The sequence below is a fragment of the Tinamus guttatus genome, unplaced genomic scaffold (assembly GCF_059628265.1).
Source record: "Tinamus guttatus ecotype Peru unplaced genomic scaffold, ASM5962826v1 Tinamus_guttatus_pri_ptg000394l, whole genome shotgun sequence".
Lineage (NCBI taxonomy): Eukaryota > Metazoa > Chordata > Aves > Tinamiformes > Tinamidae > Tinamus > Tinamus guttatus.
This window is the reverse complement of record NW_028288928.1, coordinates 1,532,817-1,560,248: the sequence shown is the minus strand read 5'-3', so window position 1 is coordinate 1,560,248 and position 27,432 is coordinate 1,532,817. Positions and strand designations below refer to the sequence as shown.

The 27,432-nt window shown below is 40.0% G+C and overlaps 1 protein-coding gene across 2 annotated transcripts; it reads right to left on the bottom strand.

Annotated features, from left to right (window-relative positions):
• SUGT1 (SGT1 assembly cochaperone of MIS12 kinetochore complex) lies at positions 1–26,374 on the bottom strand. 2 transcript variants are annotated; one of them, XM_088530941.1, is made up of 13 exons: positions 26,309–26,374; positions 26,180–26,225; positions 23,915–24,005; positions 23,176–23,245; positions 22,754–22,824; positions 19,281–19,334; positions 17,623–17,642; positions 16,625–16,659; positions 15,889–15,985; positions 14,765–14,872; positions 3,504–3,594; positions 1,194–1,375; positions 1–560 (listed from the first exon to the last, which is right to left on the bottom strand). In XM_088530941.1, exons 1-13 carry the CDS (start codon positions 26,326–26,328, stop codon positions 459–461), a joined length of 987 nt encoding a protein of 328 aa, XP_088387067.1. In that variant the 5' UTR covers positions 26,329–26,374; the 3' UTR covers positions 1–458. The 2 variants fall into 2 exon arrangements, with proteins under 2 accessions (XP_088387067.1, XP_088387068.1); XM_088530942.1 differs by having other exon boundaries at positions 17,623–17,639.
• Between the last annotated feature and the right edge of the window lie 1,058 nt (positions 26,375–27,432).

Genomic DNA, 27,432 nt, shown 5'->3' with positions numbered 1-27,432 from the left:
TTGTATTTACAGTTTTATTTAGCAGAGTTAAAGAGCAAACAATTTTAACACTGTTGTTGAAAAGTGTTTTTACCCAAAGTTGCCAAGTTCTATTAAGTTTCTGAACAGAAATATCAGGCATAAGGCAATAATCCTGAACAGCCCATTAAGGAACATCCCATCCCCAAAGAACAGAGCTGATAAAGCTGGTAGAAAATTTATACTGTGACTGAGTCAATTTTCAAAAAAAAGAAAAAAAAAAAACTTAAGACGGAAGTGATGAAAACAGACTTCAATTGTTGATTATATCTTTAACATCTGCAGGTGAAGGAATTTCTAAAGCACGTAAAATGTAAAGATGACAATTCCTGCTTCCCAAGGAACATTCAGTGCTTTGAATCCAAGAATGCTATGTCCGTACACAGTGGTCAGTACATGACTATGCCAATACATAGATGGTGAAGGACGAAAATCGAAGATTAGTATTTTTTCCATTCCATGTCATCAGGAGGGTTTACTTCTACCTTCTTTTTACTAACATCCGACCAGTTAGTGCTCAGAACTGTGCCTCCCGATTCCATCTGCAAAAAGACAAAATAGTTTTTTGTTTGTTGCTGGAATTTTAGTGATTTACAAGCCACGTTTCTTATAGCAGATTGAATTCTTTAGTTTCTTCAGAATTGGTCAAACTTCATTTAGAAGTTACTCAGCGTTTTTGTGCAGGTATTGAACAATATTTGACAGAGCCATCATTTTCCAAACTTCACCCCAGCATACTTTTGACTGTACTTGACACACTGGGTATTTGCTTCCATAATAAGTAGCTTTTAAAGGCCCAGTCATGTTCTTGCACAGAAGGACTGCACATGAAAGGACGCCAGAATCAGCAGTTAAGAGGAATTTCTTCCTTTCATCCTGGGCAACTCCTCAAGCTCTAGACCAGCCACACACTCCCTTGGTAACACAGACTGCAAGAGACTGGTGACAGAGCACAAGCTCCACTGAGGCATATATTGGGATTTGAAACACATTCCCTAGGGTATGGTGATGTAGTGTGACTTGTTATACCAACATCTCCAACTGAACTGCTGCCATTTATTGTGGGCCCAAGGTTTTGATGGCTACAGGCTTGCCAGCTCATGCAAAGCTTAGTAAAGTGTGCCAATGTGCAAAAGCTGCATATTTATTTATAGAAATAAAGATAAAGAACTTACAAATGATTTGTTCATGGCACGTTTCACTTCATCTGTGCCATCTGAATAGATTTGCTGGAAGAGTTTATTTAAAGCTGCATCTCCTTCTAACTTTTCATTCTTCTCTTCTTCCTTGATCTCAACCACCAGTTTATCCCAGTTCCTTGTATAGTGAGAGGATGATGGATATAAGTGCTGGGTATCTGAAAACAGAAGCTTTAGTTAACCAGTTCTAATATTTGGATTGGGAAAACAAAAGGAGTAGGGCATACAACTGGAAGGAAGGCTGCAACTGGAAACTCCTTAGGAAATGTTAACTTAGCACACAGAAATGAGAACACACATGTAAATCAGCAGTGAACAAAGAAAAAAAAATCAAAGCTTTATATTTTAAGATGATGAAAATTGTCTAGATGTTAAGGAACTTTCAAAATTAGCAAGAGAATATAAAATAGGTACCAATGAAGTATATCACTATAGATCACTATCACCTGGCTTTAAAATAAGCCCTAACTACAAATCAGAAAGTGGCTGAAAATGACTGCTTCTCCAGTGATAGTAAATGTTTCATAAAGCTGTTTTTAAGTATTACAACTTGATCCAAAAGCAACTTTCCATTCCACTGATCCTACATCATAGCCTTAAAATCCAGCTTAAACCTGTGATACAGCAACCTGCTGATAGATCCTGAAGAGATATGGCACAGAAGGAAGCTAATAGGGGAGGTGATCCTGCCCCTCTACTCAGCCCTGGTGAGGCCACATCTGGAGTATTGTGTCCAGTTCTGGGCCCCACAGTACAAGAGGGATGTGGAGCTGCTGGAGAGAGTCCAGCGCAGGGCCACAAGGATGATCAGGGGCCTGGAACATCTGCCCTACGAGGAGAGGCTGAGGGAGCTGGGCCTGTTCAGCCTGGAGAAGAGAAGGCTGAGAGGGGGTCTAATCAGTGTATATAAATACCTCAAGGGAGGGAGTGCAGAGGATGGTGCTGGTCTCTTTTCAGTGGTGGCCACCAACAGAACTAGAGATAATAGCAACAAACTGAAACACCAAAAGTTCCACAGGAACTTAAGGAAAAATTTCTTAACAGTGAGGGTGACAGAGCACTGGAACAGGCTGCCCAGAGAGGCTGTGGAGTCTCCTTCTCTGGAGATCTTCAAAACCCGCTTGGACGCCACCCTGTGCCACGTGCTCTAGGTGACCCTGTGTGTACAAGGGGGTTGACCTCTAGAGGTCCCTTCCAACCTTAAATATTCTATGATTCTATGATAATACAAAAAGCAGCCCTGAGAAATGAGGGGCACAGCAAGAGAAGCAGGAAGAGGGTAGTGTCTCCTGAACATTACAAAATAATTATATTAAAAAAGAGGAATCACACACAAGTTTAAAACTTATGTGGAGAAAAAAATACACATGAGAACATCTGAGTTCCAAAACGGCAGTAAATACAACAGCAAAAACACAGCTTTCCTATGTACATAAATATACATACACCAACATATGCTATGAATTAGGGACTTGCAACTGATGACATACGAATCTGAAAACACAAATCAGTTCCTCTGTAAGCACTGCAGTAACAACAGTAAGGGCAATTAAGATGACACAACAGATTTAGCAGCTGCAGAAGTTTACTTTAAAATAAACAGAGGATCAACATAACTTAGCTATGCAAAGAAATGGTAGACAGCAATAACACAAATAAGCAAGGCCAGGGTGAGGTGTAGCAGATTTTAGCCAAACCCTCTTTCTCTCAACGCCCAGCAAACATACACAAAGCACTCCCCAAAAAACACCCTATGCTTAAAGGAAAAACTGAGCTAAATTTCAAAAATATATAAATGGAATAATTAAGAGATTCGACGTTTCTCAAAAATGAATTATTATTCTGACTAAAAAAAAAAATGCAGAAGTGCAACTTTGCAAGAAAGGCAGAATAACCAAATGAAAATCAGTGGAAGGCAATTTAAGCAATAACAACAACAACAGTGCAAAGCACTGAAGAACAGAGTGACCAAAATAGATAGAGTCAAAAGAACAAGCCTCAGAGAAATTAGTGATAAGCACAGATCCCGAAAAACCCATCAGGTTAATGGAAGTGATGTCTAATAACGGAATTTTAGCAATATAAACAGCTACGAACAGCTTCTGTCAATTGTTGGCAGTGCAAAGTCCATTAGGTGTTGCGCTGTACATATGAAGCTGTAATGTAAGAATGTAAGCTGTAAAGAATATGTAATAATATTACCAATATTTAACCCACCAGATTTTCTAAATAACTGGAGGTAATTTAATAAAAGTGTTAAACCTGAAACAGTAATAGACAGCAGACCTGGTGTAAATTGCTTTAGCTTTGGAGAATCACCCTCTCCCTCCAGCTTCTCCCATCTTACAGCTTCTGGCTTCTTCATTTTTATCTCAACCTACACAAGACAACACAAGACAAAAGATAAATTAATCCAAATGACAAACAGTTCAAAGAGCTTCTATTTAGGTGAATTTTGTAGTAGTGAGAATATAAATACGTTTGGTTCAGATATGGTCTCTAATACAAATCCTGTGTTGTAAAACAACACAACTTTATAACATGAAGTTACCTGTCTTCAGGTCCCGTGTCAACTAAAGTCACACGACGCTACATAGGTCTAGCACCAGACTTTTACTTTATTAGCACCACTTACTTTTGTTTTTTACTCACTTTTTGTAAATTATGCTATCCCTAAAGTTAATTATCTATCCCCATCTCCCAGAACACCAGGCACCAAGATTCTTAAATACTTTCTTAATACTTTCAGCATTTTCTTGACTGACAACTCTAATAATTCAATAGGCATTTTGAAGGACTGCAAAATAAAAGCTTATCCAGGTTTAAACTTCATCCACCGAAAAATTTCATATCTGATGCATAGCATATAAACCAGGAAAAAGCCTAAGACTATAAAGATCTTTCTCTTGCAGAAGCTTGGAATCAGCATTCATCTGCTTCAAACAACATATACTTCATGAATGCTAGAGGGAAAGCTGCCTAGTGTATGTTGACAGTATCTGCAATTAGAAGTGGATAAAAGTTGCAATTATTGTAGGAGTAAAAGTTAAGTGTAATGTCATACTCCTGTTCACAGCTATGCATAATCCCCTTTAAACGACCACACTGAAGTGCTTCTTCTATAATTAACCTTATCCTTTGGCTACAGCATTATAAAGTTGCAGAAGAGCCTGCAAAGCAAGGGCTGTTCAAAGTCACTCAGGATGAGAAGCTCTCTCCAAGTGCCACAGAGTCGGTATGATGGTACAGCCAGCTTGAAATGGTGCCTGCAGAACTTCAGCTGCTGATCTGCATTAATAGCTGGGCTGAAGCGAGTTCCAAGCTCTACCTAAAGCCACTACTGCCTGGGGATCCCTGCAGACCCATGGACAAAGCCACCTCTGTAAGAGCTAACCCTGGAGATCCTAGGAACAAGTTCCTTGCACAGCATCACGCTGAGCTGAAACTTGACCTTTATTTAATCTGTTCCTCAGATCGGCAGCGGCTAAGCAAGCCCAGGGTGCGTTATAAAAATACAGAAATGAGTTACCTTAAGTTTCAAGGTTTTCATATTAACCACCATGCTGCATTTTGTTCTGGTGGTACAGAACACCCCTACACTTCCCCAGACCAGTCTGCATCCTGACTTGCTGCCATTCACTTGTACTGACTGAGGAGAAAAACTGTTCAAGACTTGAGGTGTGGAAAGCCCTTCAAAGCAGGGAAGGGTTTTGTAAGTTTGCAAGTCCTACACCTACATGTATCAACTTCCTACTCCTTGTCTGTTCGATATTCAGTGTTTTCAGCAACTTTACAAGTTACAAATTAAGCACCAGGATATCACTTTTTAAAAATAGTGAAAGGATTACTCACGGAACCAAAAGAAATCAAACAGTAATCAAATATCGTACTACTCTAGTTGTTCAACCTACCACCCCTTTAGAAAGCCTACATTCCAGAGTGCAGCATTATAAACCGTAAGGACAAAGCCCAACTTTGTTGAAACTACACAGAGAAAGCATTAAAATGCTGTGCCAGAAACCAGTCTATAGAGAATGTGAAGTAATTAGCAAAGCTTCCTTCACTGGACTCGCCTAAAAACACTCTGGAAATGACAATCCCAAAGCTCCTTTCTGAGTACCATGATTGTAAGTCTGAGGCTGTGCAATTAGTTTGAGGAAGCTGAAGTATTTATGTCTCTATAAGGCAAACAAGTAGTTCCATTGGTGCCAAAACCAACATTTTTTTTTCTTATGGATTTGGATCTCATGAGTCAAACAATTTGTCACTTACAAAGGTGCTAATTAGCTACAAGTAAAACGGCAGTAATTTAAAACCACGTGTCTTTCCTCCACTTCCACTATGTAACTCTTCAAGTAGAGTATTTTAGCAGTGACAGGTGGTCTGCTAGCAAGGAAACAACAGGAATAGGACTGGCCTAATCCAGTGAAACCAGCCCAACCAAACCAGAGTTGAAGTGAATGCACATTAAGTCAGACACGGCAGTTAAGAAACAGAATCAGGAGTAGTTGAGTAAGGAAACAGAGTTCAGAAGCAGGTGAGAATGTAAAGTAAAACATGGGACAAGGAAGTAGAAGTCAGAGGACCAGGAAAAATGACTGCTGTCACTACTAATGATACATGAAAGCCCTGGACAATGCTTCCTCCCAAACGAGTTTCTGCAATAAAGTACAAAATTTGAAGACTTCCTGCCAGCCAAGGGTCAGGCTTCCGTACCTAACAAAATTCTTCCAGAACATTCAAAACTGCTTCACAACAATTTACTGACTATCCCACTTATTTTCAGAAGCCTTTTTACAACCTAAAACTCGCACACTTATACCAGGTTTTTCTGAAATCATGCAATGTTATGTTAAACTACTAATCATTTAGAACCATTTTAACTTGGTTTCCTGCATAAATAGTCAACTACTACAAGGGTCAAGTTGTGAGAACTGGCTTAGAAGTGCAATAAACACACTCAAAACAATTTACAGCACTGCTTATTTTTTAAGGTTTTCAGAATGTCAGAACGTCTCCCAAAGAGAAGATTTCCCATGTTAAGGCAACTAAATTAGCAACTCAGTTGCACATTTAAGTTGCAAAGGTCTTGATTTCAAGATTATTTTATACTCTGCCTTATAGCGTGTCCCCTACACAATCTGTAAGAAATTAGTAAGGTCTTGATACAGAGATTGCTCAAACCTGTTCAGTTCTTGATGGTTTGTCACCTTATTTAGCTTCCAGCCTTACTCCTACTTCTCCAAATCCCTCCAATATCTCCCCTTACCCTTATGCTCCAGGTTGACCAGCAATAGGCTGCAGAACCTTAGGCCAATTTCACCCACACCAAGAAGGAAAGAACAGTCCTTAACCTGAGACGATGCTTAGTGTGAGCTACTAAGCATGAACTCCCTCTACTCAGAATACAACCTGCCTCAAAAATCCCTTATAAAGGCCTGTGGCTATCCATGGCAGTATTCTACTCACACTAAAAAAAAAGCAAAAACTTACTTTTTGCTGCTCCAATAATCCTCTCCCCCCCTTTTTTTAATCTACTAGTTCTTATACTTTCCTCTCTAAAACTGGCCCTAAGCCAGCTGCTACATGATAAACATCCCCAAGGAAGGGGTAACATTATAAACTAATTCCCAGTGGTTTTCTGAAATCTAAATCACTTCACCACCACCAAACTAGAACTCTAGACAGATGAAAAATGGAGACAGAATGTATTTATGACACGACTAAACCTCTGTTTCATCTACTTCGATTAAAGTTACTCATTAGGCAAAGTGGCAGGCAGTAGCAAAACTAGGGAAATCATTAGCTGTATACCATTATACAACCACACGTTCTAAAAATATAAAGCTATGAAATTCTGTTTGTGAAGCAGCATTTTTTTTTCAACTTGAGAGTTTACTTGCTCCAAGGGGAAACGATTTTGCAAGACCCAATTACGTGCACAAATGGCAATAAATGAATTTTAATGAACTTTTTAAAGCAGAGACTGATAGCTATCATACACACACGCATCACATCAATATGGACATTTATGTTAGATGCAACACACAAGTTTTTCTCTCTCCTTTGGAGAAAAAAATGTCAGTACCCAGAAGAAATGTATCTCAACTTTCTGCCAACTACTTTGATTCAACATTTATATTTCATAAAATGTATGCCTGTGTGCCTCATGCCAACTTTGGAATAATGAATAGGAAAAAATTCACTGCAAATTAAATGTTTTGCATGCCACAAAGAAACTGGCTCAGGTTCTTAACTGTTTTATTCAAATGCTATTTTAAGAACTCTTCTGTAGCAAGCCTCTCTTTCCCCCTCACTTTTTTAATGGCCAAAACGTCTAAGAACACACACCTTAGAATATATGTACTGATTCTTCTACAACTTCAAGATTACTGCACTTCAGTAATACAACAGGTGCTCAGTGTAAGTGTCCAACATCCAATCTCTTATTTTTATGCCCTACTCCTTCCTGAAACAGCCAGACAACACAGAAGAGCAAAGCAGAGAAAGTGCTGAAACTGCCATTCATCAGAAGGCATTAAAGGACAGTATAATTACTACAGGAATGCTATCTTATGCTTAAGGTCTGCAGCGTATATTCTAAGCTTACTACATGCAGCAGAAAGGAGCATCTTCATATCCCTCTTATTCCTACAAGCTCTACACGGGACCCTCTCCCAACTTCCTCATTCCATGAGTTCTCCTCTTCCTTAAGAGAAAGAAACCCATTACCCCATCCTTACTCCTTCCCTTTCCTCCCATTAGGCAGCCAGGGACAGGAACGAGATTTCCCCTCAGCCTTTTCTTTTCAAGCCAGCACAAACCCAGTTCCTCAGCTTCTCACTGTACCTCGTGGGCTCCAGCCACCTGGCCACCTTGGTGGCTCTCTGCTCTATGAGCATCTTCCTCACACTGGGAGGCCCAGAACTGGACTGGACTTGGGGTACTCCCAAGGTATGAAAAAGTCAATGCAAAAGCAATCCTCTCTGATGCACTGGCTTAATTTTCATTTCCAACAGCTTGGGCTCAAAGTGAGCAAAGTAAAAAGGAAAAACCACCTGAAATTTTAGAGCAATTCACATATAACAGTAGTCTGAAATACTGTGAAGTGAAATCTACCTCTCTGAATAAGAGCATAAGAGTCAAACTGGGGATTTATCCTCTAAAAGAAATCAATAGCATGTAGGAGTTTCTGCTCATACAAGTAACAAGTTTTTTAAAAAGCGAGAGAGGTTGAGACAAATTTGTTTGCAGTTGAATCCAAACCCTACCTACAAGAAAAGATGCTGGAGTTACTCTCAGAAGATAACTGAAAATATTTCATTGACAGCACAAAGAAAAAACCTCTGATTTTATGAAGAAGACTGGAACAAAAGATCATTTCACCTAGTTTGGATGTTTGCTCAAGGTTTCCTTCCTCACTGATATGACAGAGATGCCACCTATTAGAATTCTGCATTTTACAGAAAGAGCTTCATTTACAGATACCAGTGTATGTGAAAGAGGTCTATTCACCACATCCTCACTTTGTTCAACTGTTCATCAATGACTTGGTCGAGGGGACAGAGTGCACCTTGAGCAAGTTTACGGACGATCCAAAACTGGGAGGAGTGGCCGACACTCCAGAGGGCTGTGATGCCATGAGAGAGACCTAGACAGGTTGGAGAGTTGGTCATAGAGGAATCTCATGAGGTTCACCAAAGGCAAGTGTAGGGTCCTGCCCCTGGGAAGGAATAACCGCAGGCACCAGCACAGATTACAAGCTGACCTGCTGGAAAGCAGCTCTAAGGAGAAGGATTTGGGAGTCCTGGTTGACAAGTTAACCATGAGTCAGCAGTGCATCCTCGTAGCTAAGGCGGCAAATGGGATCCCGGTCTGCATCAGGAGGAGCGTTGCCAGCAGGTCGAGGAAGGGGATCCTGCCCCTCTGCTCAGCTCTGGTGAGGCCGCACATGGAGTACTGGGTGCAGTTCTGGGGTCCCCAGGACAAGAAGGACATGGAGCTTCTAGAGACAGTCCAGCAGAGAGCGACAAAAATGATTAAGGGACTGGAGCATCTGTCGTATGAGGAAAGACTAAGCAAGCTGGGCCTGTTTAGTCTGGAGAAGAGAAGGCTGCGAGGAGATCTGATCAATATGTGTAAGTACCTGAGAGGAGAATGTAGCAAGGATGGGGCCAAACTCTTCTCTCTGGTGGTCAGTGACAAGATAAGGGGTAATGGGTACAAGTTGAAAAACAGGACCTCCATGTGTGGAAGAACTTTTCCTGTGAGGGTGACAGAGCCCTGGAACAGGCTGCTCATAGAGATTGTGGAGTCTCCTTCTCTGGAGATCTTCCAAACCTGCCTGGATGCCACCCTGTGCCACATGCTCTAGGTGTCCCTGCTTAAACAGGGTAGGTTGGACTGGATGATCTCTAGAGGTCCCTTCCAACCTTAACCATTTTGCGATTCAATGTTCAGTTATGTTCACATTTGCTTTCTCTCAGGACAAGAAGGGCCCTTCTATATCATTCTCCTTCATGTCTTTATATAAAGCACGGACACTGGCTTGTCTTAAATGCGGGTCTCAGCGCATTAACAAGTTTACACCTGCCCTATATGAACTGCATTCACAAAGACAGAATAACAAGCCGAGACTACTTAGAAACAAGTAAATATGATGTCAATCACTGGAAAAGCTTCTTTTATAGTCTAACTGGGAAACTGTTCCATCTACCCTGCCTAAGAGGTGCAAGCAATTTGGGAGAGTATCCAACTTGTATATTAGCCATTATCTTACAATTTAGAGGAAATAGTCAAGAACATATAGGGGAGACATGAATCCAAATGAAAGCCTCCCACAGAAAACAAGTGCGTGGGACAAAGGAAATCTGCATTCCAGTCATAGCAAAGAAATTCATGAAGAGACCCAAATGGAAGCCTCGTTTAATGACTGGGCTGCAGCTGTAGGAACTATGCAAACTCTGTTAAAATAAACCAGTAACTCTGTTTATCTATTTGTGTATATGTATCCCTCAATAGAGGCTCTGACTAGAGTCCAAAAGAGAGTGAAACAGCTTCAGTATTTGGTTTTTCCTTTACATTCACCAACCAGCAGCAGCTTTTCCCGTAAGCCGCACAGGATATTTCAAGGCCTGTTACGTAGAATGTTGGTTTGGGGAAAAGAAACATTCCTCTGATGCACATTACCATATTCTTGGCATGAAGGTGGTTAGAGTGGGCTTCTCTCTCAGAGGTCTGAAGTAAGCCACAAATGTCAACTGTAAAACTGGGAATTACTAAAACCCTCTCCTCTTTGCAGGACATCTTATCTTTAATCAAAGGAAAAGCCTGGGAGGTCAAGAAACCACTTTTTTTAATAACTTTTTAAAAGACTCTAACCTGTTGTAAGCTGCTATTGTCCACAAAAAGCACAAAACATAAAATATTGAAAGCCCCACTGTAATAATTCCTGGACTGACAGCAGATGCAAGGGGGGGGCGGGGGAGAGACAGGCACAAGCTTAAGCTTCCCTCAAGATTATGAATATACAAGCTAAAACACATTTGTCTTTACTCTCAAAATGTCCCCTCCGCCTCCTTGATGTAAGGACAGGAAATCCCCAACTGAGGCATTATCTAGAACAGAATTTAGGTAACAGAACACCTAGAGAAACTGTCAAAGTTACTAAAGTTTCCCACAGACCACAGCAGAATATTCCACTGGAGTCCCAAATACAGTACTTTATAGACCCAAAATTCGATGGAAAATGAAGTGAGGCTGATTTTGCAATGAGAATTGTTTCAAAAATTATCTCAAACTGGTTAATTTGTCACTGTCCATCAGGCAAGTAAAAAAAAAAAAAAAAAAACTAAATGAACAATTTTCTCTTAAACACCTTTAGTTACAAACTAACACATCCATTTTAAGCTTTTACGCCTTCCCTTTTATGAGCAGGGCGATGCTAAACACACAGAGCTGCACAGATGCAAATTCCCAAGAGCCAACTTGCTCCAGCCATTACATTTTGGCTCCCTCTGCTGGAATGTAACAGAATCAAGTGACACTATTTCTGTCCAACTTTATTTGACACCTCAAATGCAGCAACGATTGCCAAAACACACAACCCCCCACCTACGTATTGGGTATGAAGTCACACCACATAAAGTTGCCATTTTTAAGACAAACTTTTAAATTGATACAGTATTTCTGGATCTGATGCTGCTTAACATTCCCAGGCTGCAGTTACTTTTTTGCTTGATCAGATTATTGTGGTGAAGTTCCTCAAAACAGGCAGGCACCTCTGACAGAATGGGAGTATAACTTATAATTTCAGTTGGCCTAGTTACACTAGTTATGATCCATCAGCTATGCTGTTCACGTACATAAAAACTGGTTGGTAACAGACTAAAAGACATGCTATTCTGTTCTAGAAAAGTTGCTGTTAGGAATCAGTAACTCCCCCAAGAGAAGGGCTCTATTCATTTCTATTGCTCATTTTCCCAAGCAAATGCTAAATGTAGGTCTTAGGTCATAAGAATTATATGGTGAACAATACTGGCCAATACTAAATAACTCATGAGGAAGCGTGAACTGGACAGGTTGATGCATAGCCAACTCTAAGCTGAATTTGCAAGAAGTCTCTTCTATTCACTTCAAGGACACATAACCTTGTGAATGAAATTACAGATGGCTGCAAGCATGGCTATAACACACATAGCCAAACAAAAAGAAAGAAATCACCTGTAAAACCAAAGAATACACCATGTTAGGATGTATAAAACCATAGCTGAAAATAGGCCTTTCAAAATGAGAGTTCCCTTAGGTATTACACTGTTCTTCGGTCAGCATGTTAAGTGTTTTACCACTTCTAGCTCACAGCTCAAATTCAAAGGTCTGCAGATGAACTATATTTAACTCTTCTAGTTGCACAGAAACCGCGTGAACACCTCCAGACAGCTGTCTTTGCTATCACTGTATATTTGCTAGTCCTCCTCGGTTCTTTTAAGAAATACAGACAAAGCATGGGTTTACTGAAAGGTGCAATTATTGTTTCATTGCTAGGAAAGAAAATTATTAAGGTATTGGTTGTGTTTTTCACCACTGCCAGCATTCTCTAAAAGAACCACTCCCAGAACGTGCAATCTGTGTCTAGTTGTTTACAGCTATTTTGGACTCTATAATTCTGTAACATAATTAAGGCCAGTTTCTCCTCCTGGACATGCATCTTCACTGTTTTGCATTTATCAAGTGATGCTGAATTTCAACCAGTATTAGGAAGCCACTCTGCAACTTCCCTGAGTTACCAAAGCATGCAAGATCACTGCATTTGCAAATTCTACTGCTACTCCTTCTGATGTAAAGCAGAAAGTTCTGGCGGGGCAAAGTTCAGTGAAAAAGCAAACCTGGTGAGCACGGGAAGCATCTCAGCAGGGAGACCCAGGTTGGACTGAAGAGCTCCTAACAGTTACAGGAGTTCAAAGAAACTGTTGCTGCTGAAGGCCTGTGAGCTCAGGCCAGAGGATGTGAATAACTTCCAGCAGCAGCCTCCTGCTATCTGTACTCGACCTCTGAGTTACAGCACCTGTGTCCCACGTACTCCCAAGAGCAGATCAAATAGCCTCTTACTCACTTCAGTCTTCACTTAAACAGTTCGCAAATAGACAGAGAGATGTTCATCTGTGTGACAGATTATTGTCAAAGACAAGGCACCAGCTGCATGTTCCTTCCTTGCAGTCTTCCATACAGATGCCTCTGCTAGTGGCTTTCAGACCACATCCAGCTGTGACATGCATGTATTGTCATACTCACACTGGAGGGACTTAGATTTTAAAGTTTCCTGGCTAAGATTTACCATTAATCAATCTATACCACTGTTTTAAAGCAAAAATTATTAGGACTCTTCCTTTCCTTTTCCCCAGTTTGGTGCCAGTAACTAGGGTGCAGCTTACTTTCAGGTGAAGGTCAAGCAAAAGACAGACTCCAGGAGCACACTGCACCTGCTCCAGCTGCTCTGAAGAGCTCAGTCCACAGGACCAGAGCAGAGCTGAAGTGATCTCTTAGCCATACACCCATGTTCCTCAATGGACACTGTAGACACCAAACTCTTAATACCAATTGTTTTCTCTAAATATCTGCTGCTCTTGTGCCACACTCCTAATTAATATAGATATAAGTCAAGGTAACTAGGACAGAGATGAGACTATATTGAGGCTAGTCAAAAGGATAAGGCACATTCAAAAGCCTTTAAACACCCATCTTAATCGTCAACAATTAACGTCCACAGATGTTCTTATCTGAGCTTCACAAGGCCTCTCTCTAAATCCAAGCCCCAAACGTCTCTCACAGGCCAGGCACCTCCAAATTCTAACATCCCATCCTCTACTGGGACTCACACACCTTTAAAAAAAGATTAAGTTTTATGTCCAAGAAACACTTTGGGGGAAAACTTAACCTGTTGATGTTCTCTTTGTGAGGATTACAAAGGTTCTCTGGCAGACTGAAGAACCACAACCATTTCAGATGCACTAGCACAAGTCAGATCGTGTGAGATCCCACATACCTGCCTTCAAGACGCATACACCTGTGGGTCCCGAGCCTCCAGCTTGGAAGAGTAATATTCTTTACCAGAGAAGCAAATGTAATAAAATGTTCATGCACTTTGGAAGATGGCGAGTTTGAGACCTTCTTCCAAAGTCCCCACAGAAGTACTTAATCTATAAAGCATAAAATTGTGTATAAAGAGTTTGAGAAGTTCCAAGTACTACGGTGACTTACTCAAAGTAGCAACTACTTATTTTCTATAGCACTTAGGTGAACACAGTACACCAAAAAATCTACCAAAATCTGCTTTTTGAGTAATCAAACACTGAGGCCACACGATTCTTTTAAAGCACTTAATGCTTTGCCAATTACAATATTCTAAACCTGCCTCTGCGTGTTTGTGCCTTTAACATAGGCCTGCTTTGCCAGAGACTACTTCAGCCTCACTCCATCTGCTGGACAGAATTGGAGTTAGATAGGCATGATCTAAACTGTTGTAGTCCTTCACCAATTTAGGCAGACGACCTTACATTATTCAGTTTTAAGCACTGACTTCTGAAATAAGTTCTTATCCTGTTTTGTCTCAAAAACTCTCCCTCAAAGTCATCTGGATACTATAAAATTCAGAAGCAGATGCAAAATACTTAAAATTCAGACTCTGCTTAAACACAAAAAGCTTTGACACTAATAAGAATCTCTAAACCAGGCTCCAGAGACCTAGAGATTATTCAGTTCCAAACCAACTAACCTACACTAGAGAGGGTGCTGTAGAATAACAAAGTCAAATTTATTTCAGCAGTGCTCAGAAGCATGCAAGGTGCTTCACAGAAGCAATGGTAATTTCAAAACATATCAGAAGTATAATATAAGCTAGAAAAAAGGGGGGAAAAAAAGGCTAGGAAAGAAAAAGTGACTCTATATGAAGAGCAAGTTATTATGACTATCACCATGAGACAAGACAATGTAGCAGAGACGTTTTCAATGTCAGAAACGGTCAAAAATAATTTATACTTTTAAAAGCTTACCTTAGTTGAGAGCACTTTAAATGTACTTTGCTCTGGCACTATAGAATGAAGAAGAACAAGCTTTAAGTTGTAGTCTTCACCTGATGGAAGTCTCACTGATGCACTCATCTGTTAACAGTCAAAAACACGTCTCTGGTCACCCAAGAGAGCAGTTTTTCATTCTGAGGTAAAGCACTGCAGTTTGGCACCAAGATTAAGTGATTAAATTAATGACCCTTCACTAGGACGCTTTTGAAATCAAGCATTAGACATCAGAGAATTTAAAATGAAACCACTATTTCCTGCATTATTCAACAAGGTGTTTCTAAAGTACACTGCAAAATGGAGATTTCAGTTCTTAGCCAGCAAGTACTCAAAAAGCCTATTATCTTGTCAGCTTGATCTGCATTCTTTAGAGAAAGATTTCTAAAGCAAATAAAGTGTCAACATATTAATAATGGAATATGAAAACAATTTGCAACTTCCTTTTTAATACCTGCAAATGATGTGGCAAGTGTTCACATAATTTTAACAACTTAAAGTAGACAGAATTATAGAAGTATTTGGCTGTTGCTAAGTACCAATTTAGCTGACAATAAGAACCGAGGTCCTCAACATTCCTAGGTAAATTAAACATGAGCATCACTAGTACTGTATATGGTATTACAGTAAAGAGATTACAGTCCTCCTCTGAAATATACACTGGGTGCCGTTACCAATTTAGTGACACCAGAATGAAGAAAAACACACACGACAACATTAATTCTTCTTGTATAATTATCCTAAAGCAAGATACATTATTTATGTATACCTGCTCTTCAAAAAGCCTTGTTTCTGTTCATTCATACTCTGGGTACACATACACTCAAACATTTTTAAGCTCAGTTCACTTCCTCCCCTAAACCCTAAAGAGGCAGCTGAAAAAACAGATGCTCCTTTTGCAGCAGGCACACCAGAACTTATATTTAAGATACAGCTTGTGCATATCCTATGGATCCTGCTATGGCAACACTCATACAAATACTCAGATGGAAAATCACTTGTAGTATTTTCTCTTGACATTCCAATAAAGAGACAGCCCAGTGTTCTAATAACTGCATCTTGTGGAATCTGTGGGTACACATCAATGAATCAACACAAATCACCTCTTTTTCTGAGAACTGTACATGGACAGCATCCTTCTGTGCATTCTTGATCATGATAGTCACAATCACTTGGGATTCTGTTTGGTACCAGTCATACCTTAAAGAGAGGAAAAAGCTGACTGCAAGAAGATATAAATACATACATACATACACACACACACACACACCAGAAGCCAGAATATTACACTGTGCAATTTAGAGAGGAAAGACAATATACAAAATTAGATTTCTTCCCATTCCTCTAACAAAACACTTGCAGACTTGATGAAGAAAGGTTTTTTTTTTTTTTTTTTTTTTAAGAAAAAAAATATTTTCTTTTAAGAAAAAAAAGAAGCATATCACAAGTAGGTTATTTTCTAATCCAATTCACATTTTTTTTGCCTTCTATAAAGAAGAATAAGCACCTTTTTAGTTAAAGATCTTAAAAGCATCTTGCCCATATACGTATAGGTAATGTTTCAAGTCTTTGAATTAAGCATGAGAATTAGAAACAGAAATGAGAATGTTTATTCCACTCCCTACTTTCCCAGTGGAGAATTCTCTTGAAGGTACAAACGAATCTGAATGAAGTGACTTTGTTTAAGAAACATTTCACATAACAACTGCAGTGACTTTTTTCTTTTTTTGTGATTTCAGGAAGTGGCGGTCTCCTATCTTGCCTCTCCAATGTCTAAGTCAGGAAAGAGGAGTTACATACATTATCTTAATTCTCACAACAGAGCTGAAGTCAACTTACTTGATCTTTGATGGCAGAGGTTGCTGCTGTATATTCTAGTTGAAAGAGAAATCACATCATCGTAAGTGGAAAAATATAGCAAAATATATTTCAAAGATACAGAATATTTTCATATTGCCTGCTAGCTTTTCCTTGATTTTCAAGTGCATTAACTTACAAATTCAAGTTTATCACTATTCTCCTAGCCATTTATTCCTGATGAGAATAAAAAGTACCAACAAATCACAGAACACTTGATGTAATTCACAACATGCAAGTCTAATATTTTGTAATTGCCAGGATTCAGCTTCAACTCATCTTCTTCCTAGGCAAGATGTATACCTGAGACACAGTAGCTACTGCTTGTCCAGGAGTTACAAAAGAAACTTGTGACAGATTTGAGAGATTTTTAACATAAAAACCTTTTAATTCTACTATTTGTCTTTGCCTATCCTATCACTTCTTCTGTTCAGCTCCCCTTTTTAAGATTTAAAATTGGAATTCTGAGGAGAATTCTCAAAATAAATTTCCTATTTAATCTAAAAAAAACCCACTCAGGTCAGTTCTGACACTCCTGAAGGTTTCAGGTAAGAAACGTGAAAGCTGAAACAGTTACAATAGAAAACATACTGTACATACTACTTGTGTTTGCTGGGGGGGGGGGGGGAGTACTTCCTACCAGTCACTCACACACACACAAAAAGAACAACACAGTAATGACAAGATAAGCTGATTAATTGTTTTGAGTTATGCAGCAGACAGAGAGACACAGTTACAGCTTTAATAAAGAAATCTACACAGTAGCTTCCAGATCTAAATCATATTCCTGAGTCCTCAGGGTTGAAATTCTTGGTTCAAAACCCAAGGGTCTAGAGAAAAATTGATCTTAAGAAATACATGCAACAAAAAAAAAATCATATTTAAAAGCCTCAAAGTTGTTAAAAGCCACCGAAGTGTAAAAGCACACTCTAATACTAAAAAATACACTGAAGCAAAACATATTAAGGAAAACTGCTTACCATTTCAGTCTGCGATACTGCTGCAAAAAGAATAGTTATACTTTCAGTAAAACATGAAATTTACATGGCATTTATTCTGGCTGAAGCTGGACTACTCCAAGTATTTTGTGTTTACTTCCAACTCAACAGTAGGAAAGTTAACAGTTAACCTGTCTCCAAGCTTTTTACTTTTAAAACCCTCTAATTTTAATGAGACTTTTTCATGCTACCCATTTCAACCAACAACTTATGCAAGCAACTATAATACAAAACATGTTGTGATGAACAGAAGGAAAACATGTTCCATTAAACTTTCTTTGCTTACCAGAAGTACAAATCAAAAGCGGAGGGAGAGGAAGCTGGGGTGTGCTGTTGGTGGTTTTTTATTTTTTTGCAATGAATCATAGAAGGTTTATATTAGGTATATTAGGTTATCATCCATTCATACTACTAGGAAAGAGTTCTAATCAATTTTGTCTCATGCTAGGCTAACACGGTAAGGAATGGGATGGAATTTATGCAGAATTAAAGTCATTCATGTGACCTTAAATACACTGAAATACTAGAACTTAAACTGTAGCCCAGTATTTCTTCTTTTAAATGTTTTTCTAAGATACTTCTGTTAACAAGTGACAAAAGGTATACGAAAAAAGAATTTGAAGCAGTAATGAAGAAACTGTTTCTACTCCAGCCTTCCCCCTCCACATCCCCTCTCTCTTCTAAAATATCTCTTGAAAAATAGATGAATGAATATTCAAAACAGGACAAAACAATTGAATTACACCAGACAAAACAGATGTGTTATCCTTGAGATGACAGGGAAAGTTCTCACCCAAGATAACTTGCTGCAAAATAAGACGGTACCTGCCAATCACCTACCTTATTCACAAGAGTTCTTTGAATTTATATATTCCTATAGAACAAAAACGGAAGGATTCTTCTCTGCTTATTTATTTACTTTTTGTCAATAAATTGACCTGGCCACACAATATTGCTCCTGCCATAGTCTCCAGTGCATTTTACAAAAAGGAAAAGAGGTAACAACAGGCAAAGGAAAAAAAAATAATAAATAAATCTGCTATTCTGCTACACCTCATTCAAATCCACAAGCAGTTGAAGCACCACAGCTAAATTCACTGCCAGCAATGCCAACTTGGAGCAATACATCTGAAAGGACACTCAACCAGATGTACATAGTGACTACCAAGATTCTACACCAGAGTTGCAGTTAGTACCTGACTGAGGAAATTTCCAAAGGGGACTGAAGATCCCCAAGTTTCCACTGCTCTTTCCAACTTTGCATTTTAAAAGACTTGAAAACCTATTTTGATATTGAGAACTCCAGCTTTTAGAAAACAAACATGCTCCCACAGTTATTAAAAAAGTAATACTTATCATTAGCATATGAAAGCAACATAAAATTAATTCTGATTGCCTGAACTTTAAATATGTACTTTCCTGCCATGGTTAATTATATTTAAAAATATGTATTACTTTCCTCTAAAATTAAAGTGGAGAAGGGCTGCATACTGTGAGAGAAACAAAAGTTAAACAGAAGAACACATTTTTTAATTGCCTTTTTCCCAAGGGGTAAGACATAGATCTTTCAAAACATGAAGCAGTTGCCAAGCACAGAGCATATCAAATCCCATATCAGGAGAATTGCTTGTTGTTCTTACCATTTAGCGTTTCCTCACATCTTTTAATCCAAACAGTAAAGGTGTGATCCACATCTAGAAGAGACCAAACACAGTAACATTAACACCTTGACACAAAGCACCGTTCATCATTACTACCCATTGGAACAAGTTGATCCCAAGTTTGCAGCAGTTTATTAAATCACAGTATTCTTTCTACTATTTTCTGGTAACCTTGATCTCTCCACTTAAGCTGTAAGTACTTTTACACAACTTTTATTTAACTCTCTTGTATTTAATTAGCCTAAACTAATTTGTAGAACATAAGATCATGCCTTGAACTGACCCAAATCTACTGATCAGGTTCCAGCTTGCCTAATTGTTAGAAGTATTGCAAAAACACCTACCAGTTCCACACTCGTATTCCCACTACTGTTCAATTTATTTTTTCCAAAACGTTCAGCCACATACTTCCCAACTAGAAAAGAATCAGGTGAGCTCATCTGTGCCAAGGACAACCCAAAACTGTGAAACTTCACTAGCATCAAGTGTTTTCTCCTGGTGGTTTCACACAATTTCATACGCCCATCTAATGCTTCAGGGATGTTAGAAATACATCCTAGGTTTACATTGGGAGTGGAGGTGGAGGGCGGGGAGGGGAAACCAACACAAAGTAACATCTAAGTCTTTCAGCAAAATTATTCCCAGGGGGGAAAAAAAAAAAAAAAGCTTTAATAGGCAAGAAAGTAACTGATCAGCAACATTGTGGCTTTTTTTTTTAAAAAAAAAAAAGAAAGAAAAACAATAGCTAAACCTTTGTCTTTATACAGTACAGGGAAATTCGAGTCACCCTCTCTTGACCTTCTTGAAGCTTGAAAATGACACTTGAGCAGACAGTGCCCTGCGGGTATGTCCACTACATCAAATACTGGGATTCTGCAAACTATTAGCCTTGACCTCCTCAAAATAAGGAATTCATAAGTTAAGGCATGCCTTATGTCTTACAATTGCTACTCCCACGCTCGATACTATTCCTACCCTCATCTTTTGCCATCCCTACTGATCACTCTAGAATCCATTTTAATTTACATAAATTTTAAGTAATCTCTCAAATACTATTAGTAAAAGATAAAGATACAAACAAAAACATGGTTGCCTTAACATTATAATACAGTCACTGTTAACAATTTTTTCTCTTATCTTAGCAGATCCTGAAAAGACAATATCCATGTCCAGAAAGAATTCTCCAAAATTAACTGTCAACGTTTTGCTTGGGGAAAGAGAGGGAATCTAATGATGGCTTTAATTACTTAAGTTGTAGTTACAGAAACATCAGTCAGACTCTCCTCACAAAAAAGTGAGGAAGAGGACACAAGATAGAAAAAAGGAAATTCCGATTAGATAACCTGGGGTTTTGTTTTTGTTTTTAATAAAAGGAGTAGGCAAATATTGGAATGGATTGATCAAAGAATCGGTGAAATTTTCATCCTTGAAAATAATGAGAAATCAACTGTAGAAGGCCCTGAGCAGATTCATGCAAGTTCAAAGCTAAGTTCAAACCTGACAACCTAAGTTATTCTACAATTTTAAAATGTAACCCTTCTGTCCCCCACAAAAATACAAAAGTTTTGAACCTAGAAGCAAAATTTATCAAATAAAAAAGAAAAATTGAATGGAATAGGATCATGAACTTAAGCCAAGACAAACTGAATCAAGTATACATTGATCTAGCCTCAGATTTTCAGCAGCAAGAATTTTCATCTTTAAAGTACACTTGATAAGACAAGACCTTTCCTGACAAGGCAAGATAAGACAAGACTGAACCCTTCCTAAAAGGAAAATAAATAAATCACCCTCATCACCTGTTCAACATATTTTATAACTGGAGAAAAAAGAAATTTGACTCTAATTGCATTTTTCCTCCAAACAACTAAACTTAATAGTAACTTTATAGTTACTTTTTAGAATATAAAAAGTATTCTAAGAAGTACAGCAATTTTTTAGAATACGAAAAGCACCTAATAAGATGCTTCTTTTAAAAGTTGATACTTTTCACCTTCACAAAACTCATTAGATGGTCACAGCAAAAAGCAAGACAATTTCTCCAGTATAATCATCCAAAACCCATACAACATGTTCAAGGATAACATGTTTTGTCAAACTACTGAACTCCAAAAACCCATATATACACATCTAGTCTTATGACTGAGAGAGAGAATCTCATTTCCTGGTGTTAGTAGATACAGAAACACTGTCCTCTCAATAACCCATCCTGTTAAGTTGTATTTAAACATCACTGTAGGTGGGTAGTGGGAAGCCTGCTGTAGTACATGGGCACATCAGCCCAACTAGTAACAGCCCAAGCAGGAAGCTCATGTCTGGCAGGGTTCTCAATTAAGGCTTACAACAGACCTTGTACCAGCACGAAACAGAAACACGCCACGGTCACACAAACATGTCACTTCTACCCCCTCGTGAAGCAAAGAAACCAACCTTGCCAGTCAAGAATTCCCCACCACAGGAACTTGCTACCAGGCAGTAACAGTGAAAATCTTCTTGTATCACCTACTTCATGATATGTGACTAATTTTTCCGCTGTGCTTTGTTCAGTTCGCACTAGCTGCATTTAACTAGAAGCTCACTGATTTTGCCTAAAGCCCTTACTAACAAAATTACTGAATCCGGAAGGAGCTTAAACAGTTTCTTACACTCTAACACTTCTTCCACAGTAGCTAAGCTCACAAACACCAGTTGGTGCAATGGCAACTTCCACTCTACCACTGCCCCTCCACTTTATTGCTGATGGCTTCAGCAGTCAGACTCCTTAGTCGATCATTTCAGTATGGTATTTCAGGAGAAAATATAAATATAGCTGTTTTCTGCAGCTGTTTTCTGCAGCCTTAATCCACTGAAAGAAAAGATTAAACAAGGAAAAGAGTGAGGGGGCAAAAAAAAAAATCACTTAGCAGCAAGGATTGAATTAACTTATGCTCCCACAGAAGTGCAGTTTTAGAACAGAGGAGCAGTCGACTTCCTTGGCAGAAGCAACATAATTACATTTTCACTGGAGTTTCAGGTCCCAGACACTTAGAGATAAGAAGATGCACTAGAAAGATCTTACACTGTGAGAACACTTATCAGATCAGCGTCCTTTTTTCTGTGCAACTTTCAAGGTACTTTTCTTACCATTTCTTTTTACTGTTGGAAAAGGAAGATGGAAGAAAGCGAGGATTTCATTTTAGTGTTGCATAGGAAGGAAGAGAAGGCAGACTTAAAACCACTGTGCAATTACTTCATTCTGGTCTTCCCTGTAGCTTCTATCACAACTTTCTATATTGAACAATTTCTATCCTAGTACTCAGACTATGACACGCACAAGGACAGTACTTAAATAAATGAAATGTTTCCGTAATTAAGTATAATTAACAAAAAATAAAAAAATAAAGAATCTTTTTCACTTGAAATACATACCAAATTGCATACCCTTTATAAAAAATAGTCCACCAAATACTTACTGTCCAGCTTCTGTCCCTCTCTGAAAGACTCTAAAGCAGATGTGTAGTTTTTCATATGATATTCGCCTAACCTGATACAAACAACGAAAGGAAAAAAAAAATAAATGAATTTGTAACTACTTTTTGATTTGTCAATCTAATCCATATAATGCATAAATCGAGGTTGCTTTCAGTATGTTGGTTAAAGTTACAAACTTAAGAACGTAAAGTTGTCCAGAATGTTAAGACTACAGGCCTAAACTCAATATAAAAATCCTAGAGAAAAACAATGTATTAAAAAATACAGATGTCTTACAAGTAGTATAATATTAAATTTATTCATTCTTTGTCTTGCAAAAATCTTGTATAGAGCTGTGATTCTAATACAAGTATTGCCCTAGTAATTATTACAATATTCTGAAAGCACAATATAAGATACATACCCTTTCCTGAGGAAAGCTATAGCGTTACTGGGGTTGAGTTCTAAAGATTTCTTTGCATCTGCAACGGCGTCTGCGGAAAGTCAGTTTACAGATGAAGAACGTTAATGTGTTATAAAGATGAATCTTCTGTATCATTTTTTTTCTTATGGGAAATATGTTAGTTTTCTTAGCTCGCACAAAAATTAAATTTAGCCATAACTGATACAGATGATCCCTTCATTCACCTAGAGAGCTCTGTGCAAAATGAAGTATGACTTTTCATTTATTCAAATCCTCTACTTATATCTGATTTGTAAAACTCTTATAATGGAAAGAAAGATTAGACCAAAGCCTGATATTAATTTAATCTTTCTCCCAGGCATTATTCAGTTATCACATTCCTACCATGACAGGATTCAGTAGCGTCTACCAAAGGACCACACAAGGACAGAGAATTTTTACAATATCCAGTTTAAAACTCACCCGAGAAAACTACTAAAACAACAACAACAACAAGCTGCCCAGATAGTCCTGTGCCAAGACCTAATGAAAATCTGCAAAGTAACCAATTCATTGATAGTTTTGCAGATACAAAGCAAACATAGATGAAGAAAACGACAAAGTAAACCATAATAACTGCCACTTAAGTTAAAGGTAACAAATCTGTACTATTATTGTATTAATTGCAGATCTAAGATATCTTCTGTAAAAAATGTGTCACAATACACTTCTAAGGGGATTATCAGTTTAAAGTTTTTACCAGCATAATTCTGCAGAAGAATATAAGCGTAAGCTCGTTGACAATAATATTCAGCATCATCTGGATTCTTTTCCAAGGCTGCTGTCAACTCCTGTAAAGGCAGATAAAGGAAAAAATAAGTAAATAGAGGAGCATCTTGGAAGTCCTTGTAAAAGTACAATGTCAAGCTCTCAACTGAAAGATATTCCAAAACATAATACCCAAAATCGGCAGGAAGGTTTGCCTATTTTCCAGTTTTGATCCATAAAGCTTAAACACCAAGGAATCTGCCAGTTAGATCAGATTCAAGGAACCTACTCCTTACTGAGGAGCAAGCCACTTTTTCAAAGGCTTTAACCATGAAGTCCCTGTGTAGCTGGTCCCCTCGACTCCAAAGTGCTGCCCACAACTGCCAGCACAACGGGATGCAGTTGCAACGTCTCAGCACACACCTCGAGAAAGGCTGCTCGGCTCCCTTACAGGCAGGGCGGCTCGGTAGCTCTCCCAAAGCCACTGCTGCTCATCACTACAGCGCAGTGACGACACGTCCCAGCGCGGAGGGATTCCTCCTCGGCTAAGCTATAGACTTTAAACAATCATAAATGTCAATGCAGTACAGCTGTCAAAACACAGTTCTACCAAGTTACAGAAAGAAGACAGAGTAAAGAACCTATCTCAGTTTTCACTCAGATCAGTGTACTGTTGTGGTTCACCTGCTGTCACACCAATGTTTAAGCCAATATGGAATTGAGTGACCAAAGTACTTTGTTTTATCAGCAGCATGAGTTTGCAGCAGTATAAGACATCTAAATTTCTATATAGGAGTCAATATTTTATCATACATTTCTGATTCTGTCTAATTTCCTAATTCATCACCAGTTAGGTTGCAGAGCATTTTATAAGTGAAAAAGCAAGCAGAAGACACTCTGATTTCATATGGTAAGCTACTTTTTCAACTTGGCATGGAAAAAAAAAAAAAACACTGAGACTCACAGCTTTGTCATTCAGACCTTTAAAAGAGCAAGTAGACCTTTGAGTTGCATCAGATCCTGACTAGTGCCTCTGACAACCCAGCTATAGGCAGCAGGTGCAGAAAACCCAGAGATGTTCCTCAGGAATCAAAAATGCTGGGCAGAAGCAGCACGCAGACTGGACACCAGTCCCGGCAGGGGCGGGAGCATCACACTCCACCGCAGGGTGCTGGGCCCTGCACAACAGACGCTAAGAACAGGAGCCAAAGCCCACACGTCGGATCACGCAAACACGGCACCTGGCTCCCACATCCAGGTTTCTAAGTCACCATGAAGCTGGGCTGTGTGATGGGACCTACCAGTTCAGAGGTTACCAAGCACAGCCTGCTCACCAGCACAAGCATAAAACACAAAAAAAACCCGACAAGTGACAGGTGGTACTGCTGTAACAGATATTATATAATGTCTATATAGGGTGCTATACTTTGAAACTAGCAAAAGGCTTCTTATTCAAAGCCACTGAATGTAAAAACTGAAAAATGCACAAGACAAGCAAGAAAACTATGCTAACACCAAGAAAAGCATGTCCCCAAAGCGCTTGCTAACGCTTTAAACACCTTCTGTTTACAACTGGAAACTCTTATCTTCTAAATCTTAAATTCATTTTTACTATGTCAAATGTACCAAATTACCTCCAATCCCGTTAACCTTCCAGAAAAGTTATGCAAGCTGGAGCACAAACCTCAAATAGCGAAAATCAGCTCTGTGATTTCATTGTGGAAAGACAAATAGCTTCACCTTGCTCTCTTTGGGCAGAGCTAGATATACCCTGCCCCCTTACAGAGCTAAATAGAAATGCCTCCAGCTCTGTCTTCTTTCTAACTTTGCCATTCAGGTAAAAAAAAGGAGCTGTGAGAACAAACTGACCCAAATGAGTGGGTAGAATATTAAAATAAATAAATAAGGAAAGAGAATGATGGCAACAGAATAAAAACTATTTTTTTCCAATTACTGGATCAATTATGATTTTTGCACCAAAAAACTAAACTTACTACATATAGCCTATTTATACGGAAAGAAAAGTTCGGTTTTTTTTTTTTTTTTAGGTTTTTTTCTGTTGTTTTTTTGCCGAGCAGCCGCAGCAGCAGGGGCAGGGGCGCTGACCCGCTCAGACACCCCCAGTCCCCTCCTTCCCGCGGGCCAAGTGCGAAGACCGGGCTATCCCGGCGCTTTCAGGCGGCAGCGGGACCGGGCGGGGACACCGAGGGCAGCCCGAGGCGCCCCCCGGCCCGGCCCCGCCGCCTCCCGCACTCACCTGCGCCGCCGCCCCCGGCTCCCGGTCGATGTCCGCGTCCGAGAACCTGCCGAGGAAGCGCAAGGGGGTGAGAGGGCGGCAGCGGCCGCGCAGGCCGCGGCGGGAAGGGCAGGGGGAAGGGGCGCTCACCGCGGGGCCGCCGCCGCCATGACGCCCCCCGGGAAACTTCTGGAGCCGCCGCGGCGCCCGCGCAACCGCCCCTAGGCCGCGCGCGGAGACTCACGGGATGCAGCGGGGCGGCGCCTCCCGCGCGCCTCGTGACCGGCGCGGCGGCCATGGCTACCGAGGCACGCGGCAACCATCGAGGCGGGGGAGCGGGCGGGAGAGAGAGGCGCTTCCGGCCCGGCCCTTCCCTCCCCGTGCGCGGCTTCTTGGCGGTGCGCGCATGCGTGCGGCGCACCGGGCCCGGGCCGGGAGATGGCGGCGGTTCCCGGGGAAGCTCCCTGGGAGCGGGGGGAGGAGCAGGAGCAGGAGGAGGAGGAGGAGGAGGAGAAGGGGGGGTTTCCTGCAGGGCTCTTTACACGACGGGATCCTCCGTTAAGGACGTGCCCCTGCCGCCTGCGGGCGGCCTGCTCTGCTGCTTCACTTCTGCCGGCAGCTGTGGCAGGAGGGTCTGTTTGCAAAGCTGTAATCTCGTAATGTGTTTTTGGTTGCCGCTTTTTTCCCTATTTCTAGCAAGTGCGTGAGCAGCCCTCCCCCCCCCACACACACACCGTAATGCCAGTCAAGCCTTAAGTTTTCCTCAGGCTTCCCAGTATTATGAAATACTTCTATTACAGGACGAAGTCCCCGTTGTTCAGTCTAGTAGCATCCTCCCTCCCCAATGCCTTTTCTTTTCCCTCAACTTGAAACACAAAGCTCTCTAGAAAGCAGCCGTAGCAGGTATCCTTAAAGTGCTCGTTCCCGTTTCTATGAACATTGCCAGCATTACGTTTCTGTGTTTTTTTATTCGTTAAGGCTAACAGGAAATGCTGGGGCGGCGCTGCTGCACCCCGGGAGCCCCTCAGGCGGAGGCTGCAGTTCCCGCTGGAAGGGAGAGGGGCCCCGGGAGCTCCCTGGCCGCCTGGCCAAGGTTGGTGGCAGAGAAAGGGTAGGAGAGTAAGAGAGAGAAAAAAATCCAAGCGCTCAGTTCAACTAATTTTTTTTTTTTTTTTTTTTTTCCCTGGTGTTTTTATGTTTGTATCTAATTTTAACCTTCCTTGTAATCGTGCATTCAACTCATCTCATGAGTCATGTTCATTTATAATCCATGT

Bases quoted from the DNA above. Each gene is read 5' to 3' on its own strand.
- SUGT1 (XM_088530941.1), bottom strand. From the start codon at position 26,328: ATGGCGGCGGCGGCCCCGCG. The intron at 22,825-23,175 runs GTATGTATCTTA...TGTTTGTATCAG, and splicing joins ATAGCTTTCCTCAGGAAAGG to GTTAGGCGAATATCATATGA. The intron at 1,376-3,503 runs GTCTGCTGTCTA...TTCTGTTTTCAG, and splicing joins GCTAAAGCAATTTACACCAG to ATACCCAGCACTTATATCCA.